This window comes from Oculina patagonica, chromosome 7 (assembly GCF_052425735.1).
Source record: "Oculina patagonica isolate OP01 chromosome 7, crgOcupat, whole genome shotgun sequence".
Lineage (NCBI taxonomy): Eukaryota > Metazoa > Cnidaria > Anthozoa > Scleractinia > Oculinidae > Oculina > Oculina patagonica.
Genome location: NC_135764.1, coordinates 3,279,607 through 3,293,303, shown reverse-complemented (window position 1 = coordinate 3,293,303; position 13,697 = coordinate 3,279,607). Strand labels below are relative to the sequence as shown.

General features: G+C 39.4%; 2 protein-coding genes across 6 annotated transcripts in view; both read left to right on the top strand.

Annotated features, from left to right (window-relative positions):
• Window positions 1-934, top strand: part of LOC144660146 (putative ATP-dependent RNA helicase DDX46) — a 33,021-nt gene extending 32,087 nt beyond the window's left edge. For all 4 annotated transcript variants that reach the window (XM_078520710.1, XM_078520707.1, XM_078520708.1 and 1 more), the window contains exon 40: window positions 211-934. In XM_078520710.1, coding sequence (XP_078376836.1) covers window positions 211-258 — 48 coding nt within the window. In that variant the 3' untranslated portion in view covers window positions 259-934. The remainder of the gene's footprint in view (window positions 1-210) is intronic.
• A 1,528-nt stretch (window positions 935-2,462) lies between these two features.
• On the top strand, window positions 2,463-10,209 carry LOC144659756 (uncharacterized). 2 transcript variants are annotated; one of them, XR_013571958.1, is made up of 8 exons: window positions 2,463-2,677; window positions 2,783-3,064; window positions 4,219-4,403; window positions 4,938-5,193; window positions 6,513-6,611; window positions 6,874-7,667; window positions 8,686-9,396; window positions 9,436-10,209. XR_013571958.1 is itself a non-coding variant. In XM_078520251.1 (7 exons), exons 1-7 carry the CDS (start codon window positions 2,638-2,640, stop codon window positions 8,914-8,916), a joined length of 1,887 nt encoding a protein of 628 aa, XP_078376377.1. In that variant the 5' UTR covers window positions 2,463-2,637; the 3' UTR covers window positions 8,917-10,209. The 2 variants fall into 2 exon arrangements, 1 of the variants encoding a protein (XP_078376377.1); XM_078520251.1 differs by having other exon boundaries at window positions 8,686-10,209.
• The last annotated feature ends 3,488 nt before the right edge of the window (window positions 10,210-13,697 follow it).

The following is a 13,697-nucleotide window of genomic DNA, read 5'->3' as shown; positions in this document are numbered from 1 at the left end:
GTAAGCAAATAAAAACTACGTGCCCCTCCCCCGCTTTTTCTCACGAAACATTGGGGGAGGGGGTAAGACCAGAACATGTTGGGGGGAGGGGTAAGGCGTACTGTAATGTCTGGGTGTCTTTGAAATCATGGACAGCTCTCTTTATAACGGACAGTCCATAACAGAATGAATTGTTTTATTAATTCTCCTTTTTTTTTTCTTGCTTATCAGGGGTCCTTCCGTGGTCCACAATCTACTGGCAGATACAAAGTTCTGTAAGCAGAGTGTTTCACCCAAAGTCATCCTTCTGTTCATTACATCATGCCGTCCCTCGCGCGTCACGGTTGGCCTCAAAGTCCTGATTGTCCAAGACCTTTCTCAGCTACAATACCCCATTTCGCCTTTGGATATTTTTTTGGTGTCTAGCAAGTTCTCTTGTACAGAAAAGTCAATTTTAAAACCAAGAAAGACAATTAAAGACGCTTATCTATGAATTGTATGCATGCCATCGCCGCTTTTTTATCGAACCGACAATTTACTTTTTACTTGTTGTCTAATAAAAAGTTATATTCGTGTGTTGCAGTGTTTTGTAGGTTCATAAAGTGACCGAATTTTCAGTGAAACTCGTAGCATAAGACATAACTTTATTAAAGGTGAAAACACGCGCTTAGCCATTATCAGTGGAATGTTTATTTCAAATATCAGATCGTCCCATAGTGGCTTTGCTACCCAAGGTCATAGAGGTTTCCCTTACTGAAATTTTAGCCTTTTTGCTTCAGCAAAGGAAGAAAGAAACGAAACCTCTGTGACCAGGGTATGGATTTGCGTAACTTATTAGAAGAGGAAAACTTTGCGTGACCGCCAACAAGTTAAAGACGTGACATACTTTGTAACGCATTCTTCAAGTTTACCGTTTCAAGTTAAAATGATAATAAATTGTTTTAGCTCAGAAAGACTTTGTGTTATGATCTGCAGTCTTATATCCTGACTCTATTTGCTATTTACACGTTCAGGCAACCTGGAATATTGGGTTAGACCGGTGTGCCTAAACTACTGGCCCTTCTCCAAACAAAACGTTTTCACCTCTAAAACGTTTGTCCGATTTTTGATCTGACCTGTCTCGTAGCACCCAGTGAAAAAAAAATCGTTTCCAGGGAAAAGTTTTCACCTCTTAAACACTGTCGTGTTTTGGCCCCTCTCCCAGCGTAGCATTGTGTGGCAGAGGGTGGGCTATAGAACTGGACTTGGCCTTTCTCGATTATGCTTAACTGGCATTTTGCTACTGTCTCCGGCACTTGCCTGATTTCCCACTGATCAGATGTTTTGTTTTTCCACACGTCCTCTCATTTTCTCATTTCCACGGTGATCTTATATGTTGTTTTCACACAGCACACATCGCCCACCAGTCGCAACACTCAAGTTCATGACTGATTTCCCTGAGTCTGTCCTTCGCAGACTGCACTGTCTCGTCCCCGACTGCACAATCGAGAAGGCCTAACTGGACTACGATACCCTCTGAATGCATGGGAATCTTAGACAATGGGCTTTCCCGTTGCACTTCGCGCTTCCTTTGCTCATGGAAACAAGATCTTGTCGGGACTGGGAAAAGTTAACTATCAACTGAAATAACGTGATTAAACAAGGAAAAAAAAAGCAAAAACTGAACAAAAAGAATTGTTAATTGATGCGGCGATTGCAGAACAGAAAACAATAGAACAAACAACAGAAACTATGCCGCTAGCCCCTCCCCCCCCCCCCCAAACAATAGCAACTGCTACACAAGAGGACCAGTAGAATTACAGGCTTACGAGAGCTGCTACAATGCTGATTTTCACCAGCTTCGTCGGACATTGCGTGACATGTAACGCACTGCGATAAAGTAACAACATGACGGTTCTATTTCGTTTTCATCAAAGATGAGAGTTGTTCACTCTTTGATTCGTTAGTTGAAAAAACCAATGGTAGTTGGTGGTTCGGCAAAGGCTTCTCCGAAAGTCTTTGTAAGCAACATTTTTATTTTATTTTGTCCCTTCGGCGAAGTTGGGAGATCCTGCCTGCAACCTGTCACGAAACCAGGAGGGCGTACCAGGTCATCGGTTACTGATCTACCTGTTTTTGTTCAGGACACCTGAAATATTTTTATTTAATGCCTGTCAAGTCAATTGTATAACACAAGGATGGTAATTTTTCCAAAAATGAAAAAAAACTTTTGGAAAAGCAATCTGCAGATCTGTAAAATATTGATCCGGGTGAGTCGAGAAAAAATTCGAAAGAAACTGAAATCTTTTTATCCATAATGTAAATGTAATTTGATATTCTTATGCAAACGGTTACTTATTACTATGCAAGGAATTTCAAATAACATTAATAACAAAAGAACTGGCGGGAAAGCTGTGAAAGCCATTTGTTTGCCGCAAGCCAATCGAATGCAGAAGCCATTGTAGTGTTATTGTGATTGACAGGTCGAAAGTGGACTTTGTGAACTGCTCGGGAAGTAAGTTCACTCACTGCTTGCGTTTCTACATGCTCTGGAAAGACTTGTGGTACTTGGTGAGCGCGATCATAACAGCTCAGACAGGGCTCTAAATACGCTGTAAGCGGCGAAATCACGCCAGAATTTTCTCGCGCTGCATTGCAGCGTGCCTACGAATCGAAGAAATGGGGGTTGGAACGCGGTCGTCTGCGAAGAAGAGCAAAGGTAACATTCGCTTGTTACAGAAAGCGTGTGTTTTGATCGCGAGCTGTTTAGACATTCCTTTACAAGCTTGCCAGCAAATTGTTGATGTTTTTGTTTCGATTTTAGAAGAGGAAGAGTCACAGGCTAAAATGGCGACTAAAGTAGGAATAGACGTCGAGACGCAGACAGACCCTGAGATAACTGGCGTGGACGCGGATGATTTCGAAGAAGAAGACGATGGCGAAGAAACAGGCTCGGGTAGCAGCGAAAGCGAAGACGAAGAAGCTGGAGAAGATGGCCAGTCGAAGAGCGTCGACAAAGGAACGTCCTCCAAACCAGTGCGCCGTAAAATAATCGAGCTCAAGTATTATTTTGGAGAAGATTTACCTGATGCGGAGCTCAGTAAACGTGAGTTTGGTGTTTATAATTTTAGTCCAAGCACATGGTCAGTCTGCATAAATTAGCAATAAGATTCCCGAGTTTTATTCCAATAAATCTCATATTTCCCGAACGATGACCACTCTCGAAGAAAGCTATTGCAAAACGCGACTTATTTAACCGTCGTAGAGAACAAGTGGAAACAATTTTGACCCGAAAATGCTACAATTCCAACGCGCGTCGAGTGATCTCGGAATTCAACTTCATTTGTATGCGTGTTCATGATAATTGCAAACAGCACAGGACAGGACTAATGGCTGCTTAAAACTGATCTGTATTTATTTTCAAAAGCATATTGATCGCCAAGATCCCAATCTTGTGTACCTCAAGGTTTAGTTTTTCAGTGTCTTTGCTCGGTAAATTGTATACATTTGAGTTAAAACGCGCTCAAAGGCCTATTAACCTTGCGCTCTTGTCGCTGTGCGCGTATTTACATATTCATGTATTGGTTTACACTTACAGCCAACCGAATGAAACCACCGAGATGATAGTGAAAACGAAGAAAACACGATCTTATTTACCCTATGAGCTAGCCTTTTACTCGTGCGAACGTCCCCTCGGCTTTCCAAAATTTTCGCGTGAGAAAAAATTCCAATTTGTAACAATTTTCTGTCACGCGTGATATTTATAAATGCAGAAAACCATTCAAGTGTAGCATGGAGCAATGCTAACTGGTTTCCTTTACCTGTCACCAATATGTGACCTCGTTTTCGGTGCGTTTGGAGGTTGGAGATATAGGACTTTTAAAGTTTTCCTTGATCGCTTTGCTGATTATATTTTAGCACAATTTCAGCTTTCTTATCAAATATCTTAGAAAAGTTTGTTTTAACTTACATGTGCTTTAGTGAGGAAAACGTCAGGTTAACTAAAAAAAATATATAAAATACTGGACTCAAGAAAAGAAAAAACTTTTCTGAACACAGGCTTTAGTAATGATTGGTTTTACAGACTGTTTAATGCAAATTTAAACCCTCAAGATTAATCAACAAAAAATTCCTCTAACAATATTGTAAAAAAAATGTAATCAACAAAAAATATTCCCTTAACAATAAAAACATTGTAACATTTGTAACATCTATAAACTAAGCTGTTACTTAGTGAGTAATTGTTTTTCTGTTTGATAGTTGCCCAAGCAGAAGTCATTGTTCCTCCTGGACTTGAAGTTAAGGAATCTAATATTCCAAAGGCTGGTCGAGGTGTATTCGCCAAGTGTGTAATTCCCAAGCATGACTTTTTTGGTCCATTTGTTGGTAAAAAGGTTACAGCAGAGGAGGCGAAGCATTATAAAGACTCACCATATGTATGGGAGGTAAGATCAGTGCCAATTAAATGTTTCTAAGTAATAGAGGTGGTAAAAGATCCTTCAAAAAATGTGCGTCCTGCAGTATTTTACCAAATTTTAGGGTCTTGTTCTCTTGAATTCTTCTGGGACACCTTATCAGAGTCCACTTCTTTTCCTAGTAGGCTAAAAAATGGACTTGGGCTCGCAAAAAAGATATCAGTCCTGCCATCTTGCAAAGTCTCGAATTTACCATTCGCTAGTTATGCAATACATTTTGTTAAATTTCAATAAGGCTATGTGCTTTTGAGTAAATTTTTCTTCCTGAGACAATGAAAGTTGCGGCTACATGTAGTTGTGTTTTGTTCATGGACAGGACACTTAACCCTCCCACTGCTTCTTTCCACCAAGGTGTGAAAATAAATTTGTACTAGTGAATTGTTGTGAACCTGATAAATTAAAATGCTGGAGGAACAACCTGTGGAAGAATGGCATCCTATTCAAAATACAAGCTAACATTTGTGTTTAAAGATTTCTGATTGTTTCGGTTGATTATACATGTAGGTGCGAGATGACTATGGGAAGCTGATGCACTTGGTTGATGGACGTGATGCATTTCAGTCCAATTGGCTGCGCTATGTAAACTGTTCTAAAAGTATTGGAGATCAGAACATCCGTGCTGTTCAATATGATGGAAACATTTACTACATGGCCACCAAACAGATTGAGATCGGAGATGAGCTGTTAACATTTTACGGTGAAAAGTTTGCCAGGATTCTTGGGATTAGAACCTCAAAGAAAGGAACACCAAAGGATAAAGGTATTGAAGTGATTTTTTCCTTCTAAAATAAAAATATTTATTCTCTTTGTTGCTTGCTGTAAATTCTTTTTATTGTTACATGTAGTTTTGAGAAATTGGTGGTACATAAAAACACTATCCAGTCTTTTCAAAACAAGCTGCTGACTGCCGGAGTTCCACTGGCTACTTGATTATATGTCTCCATATACCGTAAATGATCTAATAAACGCCCGGGGTGTCTAATAAATTTTAGGGGTCCTACAGGGGGCGTTAAATAGATATGAGGCGTTTATTAGAGAGAGGCGTTTATTTCACTCTAAATGAAACAACATCAACAAAACAAATAAGATGCGAAGTTTGTTCGCGGAGCCGAAGACAGAAAGCAGTGTTTGTGACTAGGAATCTTATCTATTCTGTTCTAATGCAAAGCCTGGAGATGTTGTTCACAGTTCGATATTGATGTTTTCATCGATATCGGGGTCAACCACGTTGCTATCGTTAGCCTCTTTGATGTTCGTAAATAAATTGCGTAATTTTACACTATGGAGCGTTACCTTGGTTTTTGAGGCGGTTCTTGGAGGGGGCGTCTAATACAAACTTTACACTTCAGGGGGAGCATTTATTAGATACTGTATGAGGCGTTTATTTGAGAGAGGGCATTTATTAGATCATTTACGGTACTTAAGTCATAGTCATCAGTTCACAACAAAAAAGCTTGGCTTTGTCACAGCTGCCTACTCTTTCAGTTGCTGATGCCTACTTCAAAACATTTTTAACAAAACCTCTATCTCCCAAGTTGATGATTTTTTTATTCTCATTACCTGTATGCTTGATAACATATTGTTATTGTAGGGATAAGTAAGATGTGGATCACTCAACTTCACTAAATAACTGCAAAACAATGTTGATGTGCATTTACTGCCTTTCATAGACTGGAGGGGCTTTTCCCCCTGGGGGGTACTCGGGATTTCAAGTGACAGGATCAAATGATTTTTTTGGTTTAAAATTTTTGATTCCGGGATTTTTTGGTTAGGAAAATTGGGCAAATATTTTTTTTGATTTAAGTAGGAATGTTTTTGGGTATTAAAAACAATCTGAAGATTCGTGGTAGTGCCTTGGCTGCATAGTTTTGCGAATTAAGTACAAACAAACATGTTTTGTGTTGATTTTTGAGGGGTCAATTTTTTATCTAGGGATTTTTTTGGGTTTTGTTGTAAGATGTAGGGATTTTTATCTGTCACTTGAAATCCCGAGTACCCCCTGTGGAGCTTTTCCATGTAGCTTTACAAAGTAGGGTGTAATGTTTTGTAACCTTTATTTCTCTGTTTTCTTTTCTGTAGAAGCTAATAATGATGAAAGCTTTGCATGCAAGAACTGTGGCAAAATGTACAGTAATCCTGCATCACTCATTGGTCATCTGAAGTACAAGTGTAATACAGGTGAGACAATTTAAAATTAAATCTTACTTTTTTTATTGTTAAAATACAGTAAAATGTAAGGTCACTAAACATTCCATGGTTTAAGCCTGGGTAGGGTAACTTTATCTTGTTCTTGGGAAAAAACCTACAACGTAACTCTTGCTTTTCATGTCTATACAAAGGAGTGCAAATTGGTACTGCCAAAGTGGGTGATAAGAATGGATTTTTAATTTCTTTCATTTTATTTAAGTTACTTATTTTATATATTTTTTTTTAAAATCAGGTCAACAAAGAAGCATCTTTGTTCCTCAGCCTACTGGTCCACGTGCCTCCATTCCCAAGATCAAAGTCACTGAAGAGTATGCCCGCCAACAGAATGAGAAGCTAAAGAAGTTCAAATGTGACGAATGTGGCAAGGCATTCATCCGCAACTACACCCTGCAGTGCCATAAGTTGATTCACACTGGTGTTAAAGAACACAAGTGTACGGAGTGTGGCAAGGAGTTCACTCTGCTGAAACATCTTCAACGCCACCAACTGGTTCACACCGGGGAGAAGCCATACAAGTGTCACCTCTGTGGTCGTGCTTTCTCGCAGCAGGGCAGTCTTCAAGCGCACAGCCGCACGCACACTGGAGTGAAGCCTTATTCGTGTAAGATCTGTGGCCGAGCATTTGCACTGCAGTCACCGTTGCTGTCCCATATGAGGACACACAGTCAGGAGAAAGCCTTTAAGTGCAATACTTGTGGAAAGGCCTTCACACACAGGAACACCCTGTCCAGGCATGAATTGATCCACACTGGCATACGTCCATTTAAGTGCGACAAGTGTGGAAAGACCTTTACACAGACCAATGATCTCAAGCGCCATAGCCGTATCCACACTGGTTTACGCCCCTACAAGTGTCACATTTGCGGCAAGGCCTTTACGGTGGAGTTCACCTTGGTTTGCCATGTCCGTACTCACACTGGTAGTCGGCCTTACAAGTGCAACTACTGTGAGAAGACATTTACCCAGCCTGGTGCCCGTCTGAAGCATGTGCGTAAGAATCATCCAGATAAGCCATTACCTGGAAAGGTGAGTGATAGAAATATGATTACAGGAATTGGTCAATCATTACAAGTATATTTAGCAGTACATTGTGTTGCATTCCTGGTGAGATAATTTGATGATTGCAGATCCAGGAAGCCCAGCTCCACTTTTTCGACAAAAAATGTGAGGCCTGAAGACTAAAAATATTTTTGTGTTATTCACATCCAAGCTTCCAATTAAGCTATATAATGTCCTTGGTTAATAATTTAGCAATATATTTATTTCATGTTTAGTAAAAGACATTTTTCAGCCATTTATTATCTTTTGTGTTGGTGCTAATCTGCCCTCCAAGCCTCATCAGGGAGAGGGAGAGAAGCTAAAAAAAAAAAAATGAGAGCCGAATACAATGCCCAGGGGGACACCCATTTAAAAGGGGTGGGGATGCTCACTAGTAAATTTAAATGACTTTTTGTCACGTTACCCTTAACAAGACTTCGACAGCTAAAAATATTGGCGTTCTGTCCTGAACACCCTGAGTAACAACAAAATCTGTAATTTGCACCCTTAAGCAGACAACGAGCATGCCCATCCCTTTCGTATGGGATCCTGCTCATCCCTTTCGTATGGGATCCAACTCTTAACCTGGTGTGGTCTGGGCCCTGGTGGGGGGGGGGGGACTTGCATATGAAAGGGACGGGGATGCTAGTTGGAAATTTTGAAAAGAACCCCTAAAAGAGACCAATCTGGGTGTGGCTCAAGCTTTTCTTTTCCCTATTAAAAAGATACCAAAAAACTAAGTGTGGAATTTTATATTTGTACATTTCTTCGTGTGCAGCCCTAAACGTGACCATTATGGCTAAAAGTATTGGCGTTTTGCCCAGAACACCCTAAGCGAGACCAAAAATCCAAAATTTACCCCCCTAAGCAACACGATGAGCATCCCCTGTCCCCTTTTGAGTCCCCCCCCCCCCCGACGCCCAGGTCTGGGCTTCATTTCACCGTATTATATAACTGTTAGAGGTTAATTAAAACTTTTAGTTATACCTTTCTTTCATTGTTTTAGGAGACAAGTACAACCACCTCCAATGAAACTGTAGCAGAGAATGAAGCTGCTGATGTCGTTGATGAAACACAAGCCTCTGGTAACACCACCGATGATGTGCCACAAGGGGCTAATGATGTGCCACAAGCAGCTAATGGTGATGGTGATGTTGAGATGTCAGAGTCACCCAGTGTTGTTGTGGATGTTCCAGTAGTTCCGCCAAACCAGGAAGCTCTTGTGCAGTCAGCTTAAGCTCCTAAGCAAAGACAGTGTAAACACAACATTTGCCTACTTAAAGTAATGTCATCCAAGCTTGGAGTGTTAACACTATGTTAACTCTTCAGATCGCTTTTAGTTTCTGTGTTTTTTCTAGTTTTTTTCTTTGTTTTGGTTCTGTTATCTTACACTATAGCTGTATTTAAAGAATTTATCTTTAAATACATTCTCTGCCTTCTGTGGCATGAAGTCTTTTAAGTGATTTATTGACCAAGAAAAACACAAGAAATGCATTAAGGGCCTGTGGCCTTGTAAAAGTAAGAAGGCAGAAATATTTGACTGCATTTAAGAAAAAGAAAACATGAATGTGTTTCTGTCGAGTCACAGTAATGTGAGAAGAAGTTTGGCGAAGCAAGAAATGTTTTAGGAACACAAGCTGCATGCGAGTGTCCCAGATTGAAACAAGAAGCAAAACAAGTTAAAGAAGGACAGCTTTTAGTGCAAGAAGCAAAACAAGTTAATGAAGGACAGCTTTTAGTGCATGCATTCTTACAGGGTATTTTCTAGTACTTGTCCAAGATTGATCATGACACGAGAGAGCAGTACAAAAAAGGTGGCTGCACTGCTTACCACAAATTCCTATACTTGATGAGTTTGTGATTTGTCTAATTATCATCTCAAGGATTAAGATATTTTTGACGTAGTCGGTAGAACAGTCCTGTACGAAATATTAAAATCATTACCGCGTATTGACCTCAATTGGATCCCTGGTGATAAGATGTAGACATTGGTATTATTCACAATGTTTATTTAATTTAAAGTGCTGGCTTGTCATAATTTTTTCAATACAATTGAATTTGTTTCTAAGTAGCTAAGTATTGTAGCTTATTAATTTTAAGTTTTCAAATTACTCTGAGGAATTCAATTTCATAAAGGGAAGTTATTGAAATTTGTACTTTCAATTTGTAATGTTAAAATAAGCCAGTTTATTTTTCAAATCTAGAGCTTGATGGCACCAAGGTTTTTTTTTTGAAATTGTAATATTCTAAAAAAAAGGAGATGAATAGTTGTATTTTTTTGAGAAACCAAAAAGCCTATGATCGTTGAAAATCTAGTTAAGCTTATAATGGTTTGATTTCATAAATACTAGATCAATTAGTAAATTGCTTTCCAAATGGCTGGACCCAGGGTACTTGAAGCTTGCAATAAGCTTAATTAAATGGATGCAAAACTTGTATTTGTAGAATTTTTGAAATAAAGTAAGCCCAGATATGTGGTAAAACTGTAAGTGGTATGATTGCAATAAAGTGATTCCGTTGCTGGACTGAATATTGAATTTTGGTTCGTGCTTTTGTCCGGTACAGTACAAATCTAGTCAAATTATTCCGTGAAGTGGCTTGTAAACTGTCCAATTTTCTCCATGACAAGTGGCGCTTTAATTCTGTAAAGACAATCTAACCTTGTCTTTGAAATCTTACCTGCTATGTTATAATTTCCTTGCCATGTATAACAAACCTTGAAAGCAAGACCACCTCAGTATGTGTGCATGTTTCCCGCCAAATAGGGTGCGCGCGAACTGGAAACCGAAATCTGTCCGAGTCGGGAGGCAGTCGGGAGAATCAATAAAAATTGAACTCTATATTTCTAACAAAGTAAACTATGCTGTCCAACATGAACAATCCGAATGCGTCTTTAAACGCGAAACAGCTTTGGCGTCGACCTGTTTTAACTTTTTGTCTAATGTCAAAACACCACTTTACACTAAGAAGTGACAAATACTTTTGTAAACCTGTTTGTAAAGGATATTGTAGGCCTCCCAAGGTACATTTTTCTCAAGAAACTTTCCATTGCGTTCCCGTGTTCCCTAAAAGTATTTCCTCGATTTTGGTGTTCCCTGTTCTCTAAAAAATGCTTTCCTTCAAAAAGTTAATGGCCATGCTCCCTTGTCCAGCCTTGATATTGAATCCACTCCCGAGGCTACTGGCCAGTTCACAAGGGTGGCGGGACATGGCGCGAAAACCTGTAAGGCCAAGTAAAAAAAAAAAACGTCTTTTTTCGTCCCCGCCCGCTTCATTTTTTGGGGCCGCCTCTCTTTTTAGCTCATTCTCAAGAATGAGGTATTAGAGTCATACAGATGTTGACGGAAGTTGTTTTGCACGCGTGTGCGTGTACCAAAATTGTGTGGACGGAAGTTGTAGAACGGAAGTAATTTTACATGCTACCCTTCCCCCCTTAGTAACGTCAAAAATAACTTCAATAAAGCTCAGATGCAAATGTGAAAAGAAATGAAATCCTTGTATAGGGTAATAAATAAATTTAGATGAAATCACAATTTCGGAACTGTCTACAATGAACCAAAGATAAAGCTACGTCAACTCTCTTAATTGTAGTAATGCACGACCCGCACGCGTCGTTATCACAAAAATTTATCAAATGTAAATTTTCATTTTTTTCTTTTCTAAGACCCCTCAACATGTCTTCGACCCTGACCCCAATCTGTCTACGTCCAAGAGAAAGTATAAAGAGCGATCTAAAAAATAAAATATTCAATGGAATTTTTTGGTACGTTTGAAGCAGAGTTGGTTTTAGCTGGTGACGTGACGCAGCTGATGTTCACCCGCACGCGACCCTGCACGCATTTCTGTTCGTGCACAATGAACCAAAAATAAAATTACGTCAACTCTCTTTTTAGAAATGCACGATCTGCGCACGTGGCAAAATTAGTATCAAATATCTATTTTTTAGCTCTTTCTAAAAGAATGAGTATTATAGTGGATCAGATGTGGACGGAAGCGGTTGTCGTCCAGCGCGTGGGCAAAAAATGTGTGGACAAAAAATGTGTGGACGGAAGTTGTAGAACGGAAGTAATTTTACATGCTACCCCTCCCCCCTAATGTGAAAAGAAACGAAATCCTTTTATAGTTTAATAAATAAATTCACATCAAAACACAATTTCGGAACTTTTAAAAAGGGAAACGTGTATCAAAAAGTCGAAATGTTGACAACCTGGGGGTTCATTAGCTCATTCTCAAGAATGAGGTATTAGAGTCATACAGATGTTGACGGAAGTTGTTTTGCACGCGTGTGCGTGTACCAAAATTGTGTGGACGGAAGTTGTAGAACGGAAGTAATTTTACATGCTACCCTTCCCCCCTTAGTAACGTCAAAAATAACTTCAATAAAGCTCAGATGCAAATGTGAAAAGAAATGAAATCCTTGTATAGGGTAATAAATAAATTTAGATGAAATCACAATTTCGGAACTGTCTACAATGAACCAAAGATAAAGCTACGTCAACTCTCTTAATTGTAGTAATGCACGACCCGCACGCGTCGTTATTACAAAAATTTATCAAATGTAAATTTTCATTTTTTTCTTTTCTAAGACCCCTCAACATGTCTTCGACCCTGACCCCAATCTGTCTACGTCCAAGAGAAAGTATAAAGAGCGATCTAAAAAATAAAATATTCAATGGAATTTTTTGGTACATTTGAAGCAGAGTTGGTTTTAGCTGGTGACGTGACGCAGCTGATGTTCACCCGCACGCGACCCTGCACGCATTTCTGTTCGTGCACAATGAACCAAAAATAAAATTACGTCAACTCTCTTTTTAGAAATGCACGATCTGCGCACGTGGCAAAATTAGTATCAAATATCTATTTTTTAGCTCTTTCTAAAAGAATGAGTATTATAGTGGATCAGATGTGGACGGAAGCGGTTGTCGTCCAGCGCGTGGGCAAAAAATGCGTGGACAAAAAATGTGTGGACGGAAGTTGTAGAACGGAAGTAATTTTACATGCTACCCCTCCCCCCTAATGTGAAAAGAAACGAAATCCTTTTATAGTTTAATAAATAAATTCACATCAAAACACAATTTCGGAACTTTTAAAAAGGGAAACGTGTATCAAAAAGTCGAAATGTTGACAACCTGGGGGTTCATTTTATCATGTGCTGACACGTAATCAAGGTTCATTTTAACGTGCGCTGTTACACGCAATGAAGTCCCGCCAGGCAACCGGAAGTAAATTTAATACACTACCCCTCTCCCGTTAGTAAAAGTCAAAAATAAGTTCCATGAAGAAATCTCAATATGGAGTGACGCTTGCCATATAACGTGTTCTAATTAACGTTTATAAAGCTCACTGATAAAAACACGATATCCGAGCAGCACGTTTTTGTCTCCTGTCACGTCATCTCATTTCCCGTGACTCACGTCATCCGTTTAACACGACGTGTTCGTGCGCATCTTTCTCTCAAATTTCATTCGCTGCTCAATCCATGAACAATGATTGTCACTGCCCGGTAGATGCGTGCTGACAGGTTTTCACATGTGTATCTGAGCTTCGTGGAAGATGCGAACTATTTACACACTATCCAGCCAGAAGAAAGCTCGTAACCACAATGTCCACACGTTTTAGCAGTAAAAACATGTTCTTCAAATAACGAAATTATATTTGTCAAGAAGACGAAAAGCTTTGCAGTTTAATTACACAATAGAAATACCAAACGACTGCGATCCTTCTAAGATCGATTAAAGCGATTTATTGGTGAAAAATATTGTGAAAGCCCTTTCCGTGTTTAATTGTTATGTAAATATTCTAGCTTTTCTGTCTATGTTGTTGTTGACTTTGTACATTTTCCATCAATAATAGCGCTAAGAAGAGCAAACAAGACTGGATGTCTTCGGATGTCTCGTGTGTTTGCTGGCACAGAAGGGTAAAGGAATGTGCATGCATGCAAAAACTCCACTGTTTCGCAATTCCTCCCCGCGTAATACTGATTCTCGACCTAGGATCTTCTCTTCTTATCATTTATAT

Excerpts from the sequence above, each read along its gene's own strand:
- LOC144659756 (XM_078520251.1), top strand. The coding sequence starts at position 2,638 with ATGGGGGTTGGAACGCGGTCGTCTGCGAAGAAGAGCAAAG. Across the intron at positions 4,404-4,937 it reads ACTCACCATATGTATGGGAG|GTGCGAGATGACTATGGGAA; the intron begins GTAAGATCAGTG and ends TTATACATGTAG. Across the intron at positions 6,612-6,873 it reads GAAGTACAAGTGTAATACAG|GTCAACAAAGAAGCATCTTT; the intron begins GTGAGACAATTT and ends TTTTAAAATCAG.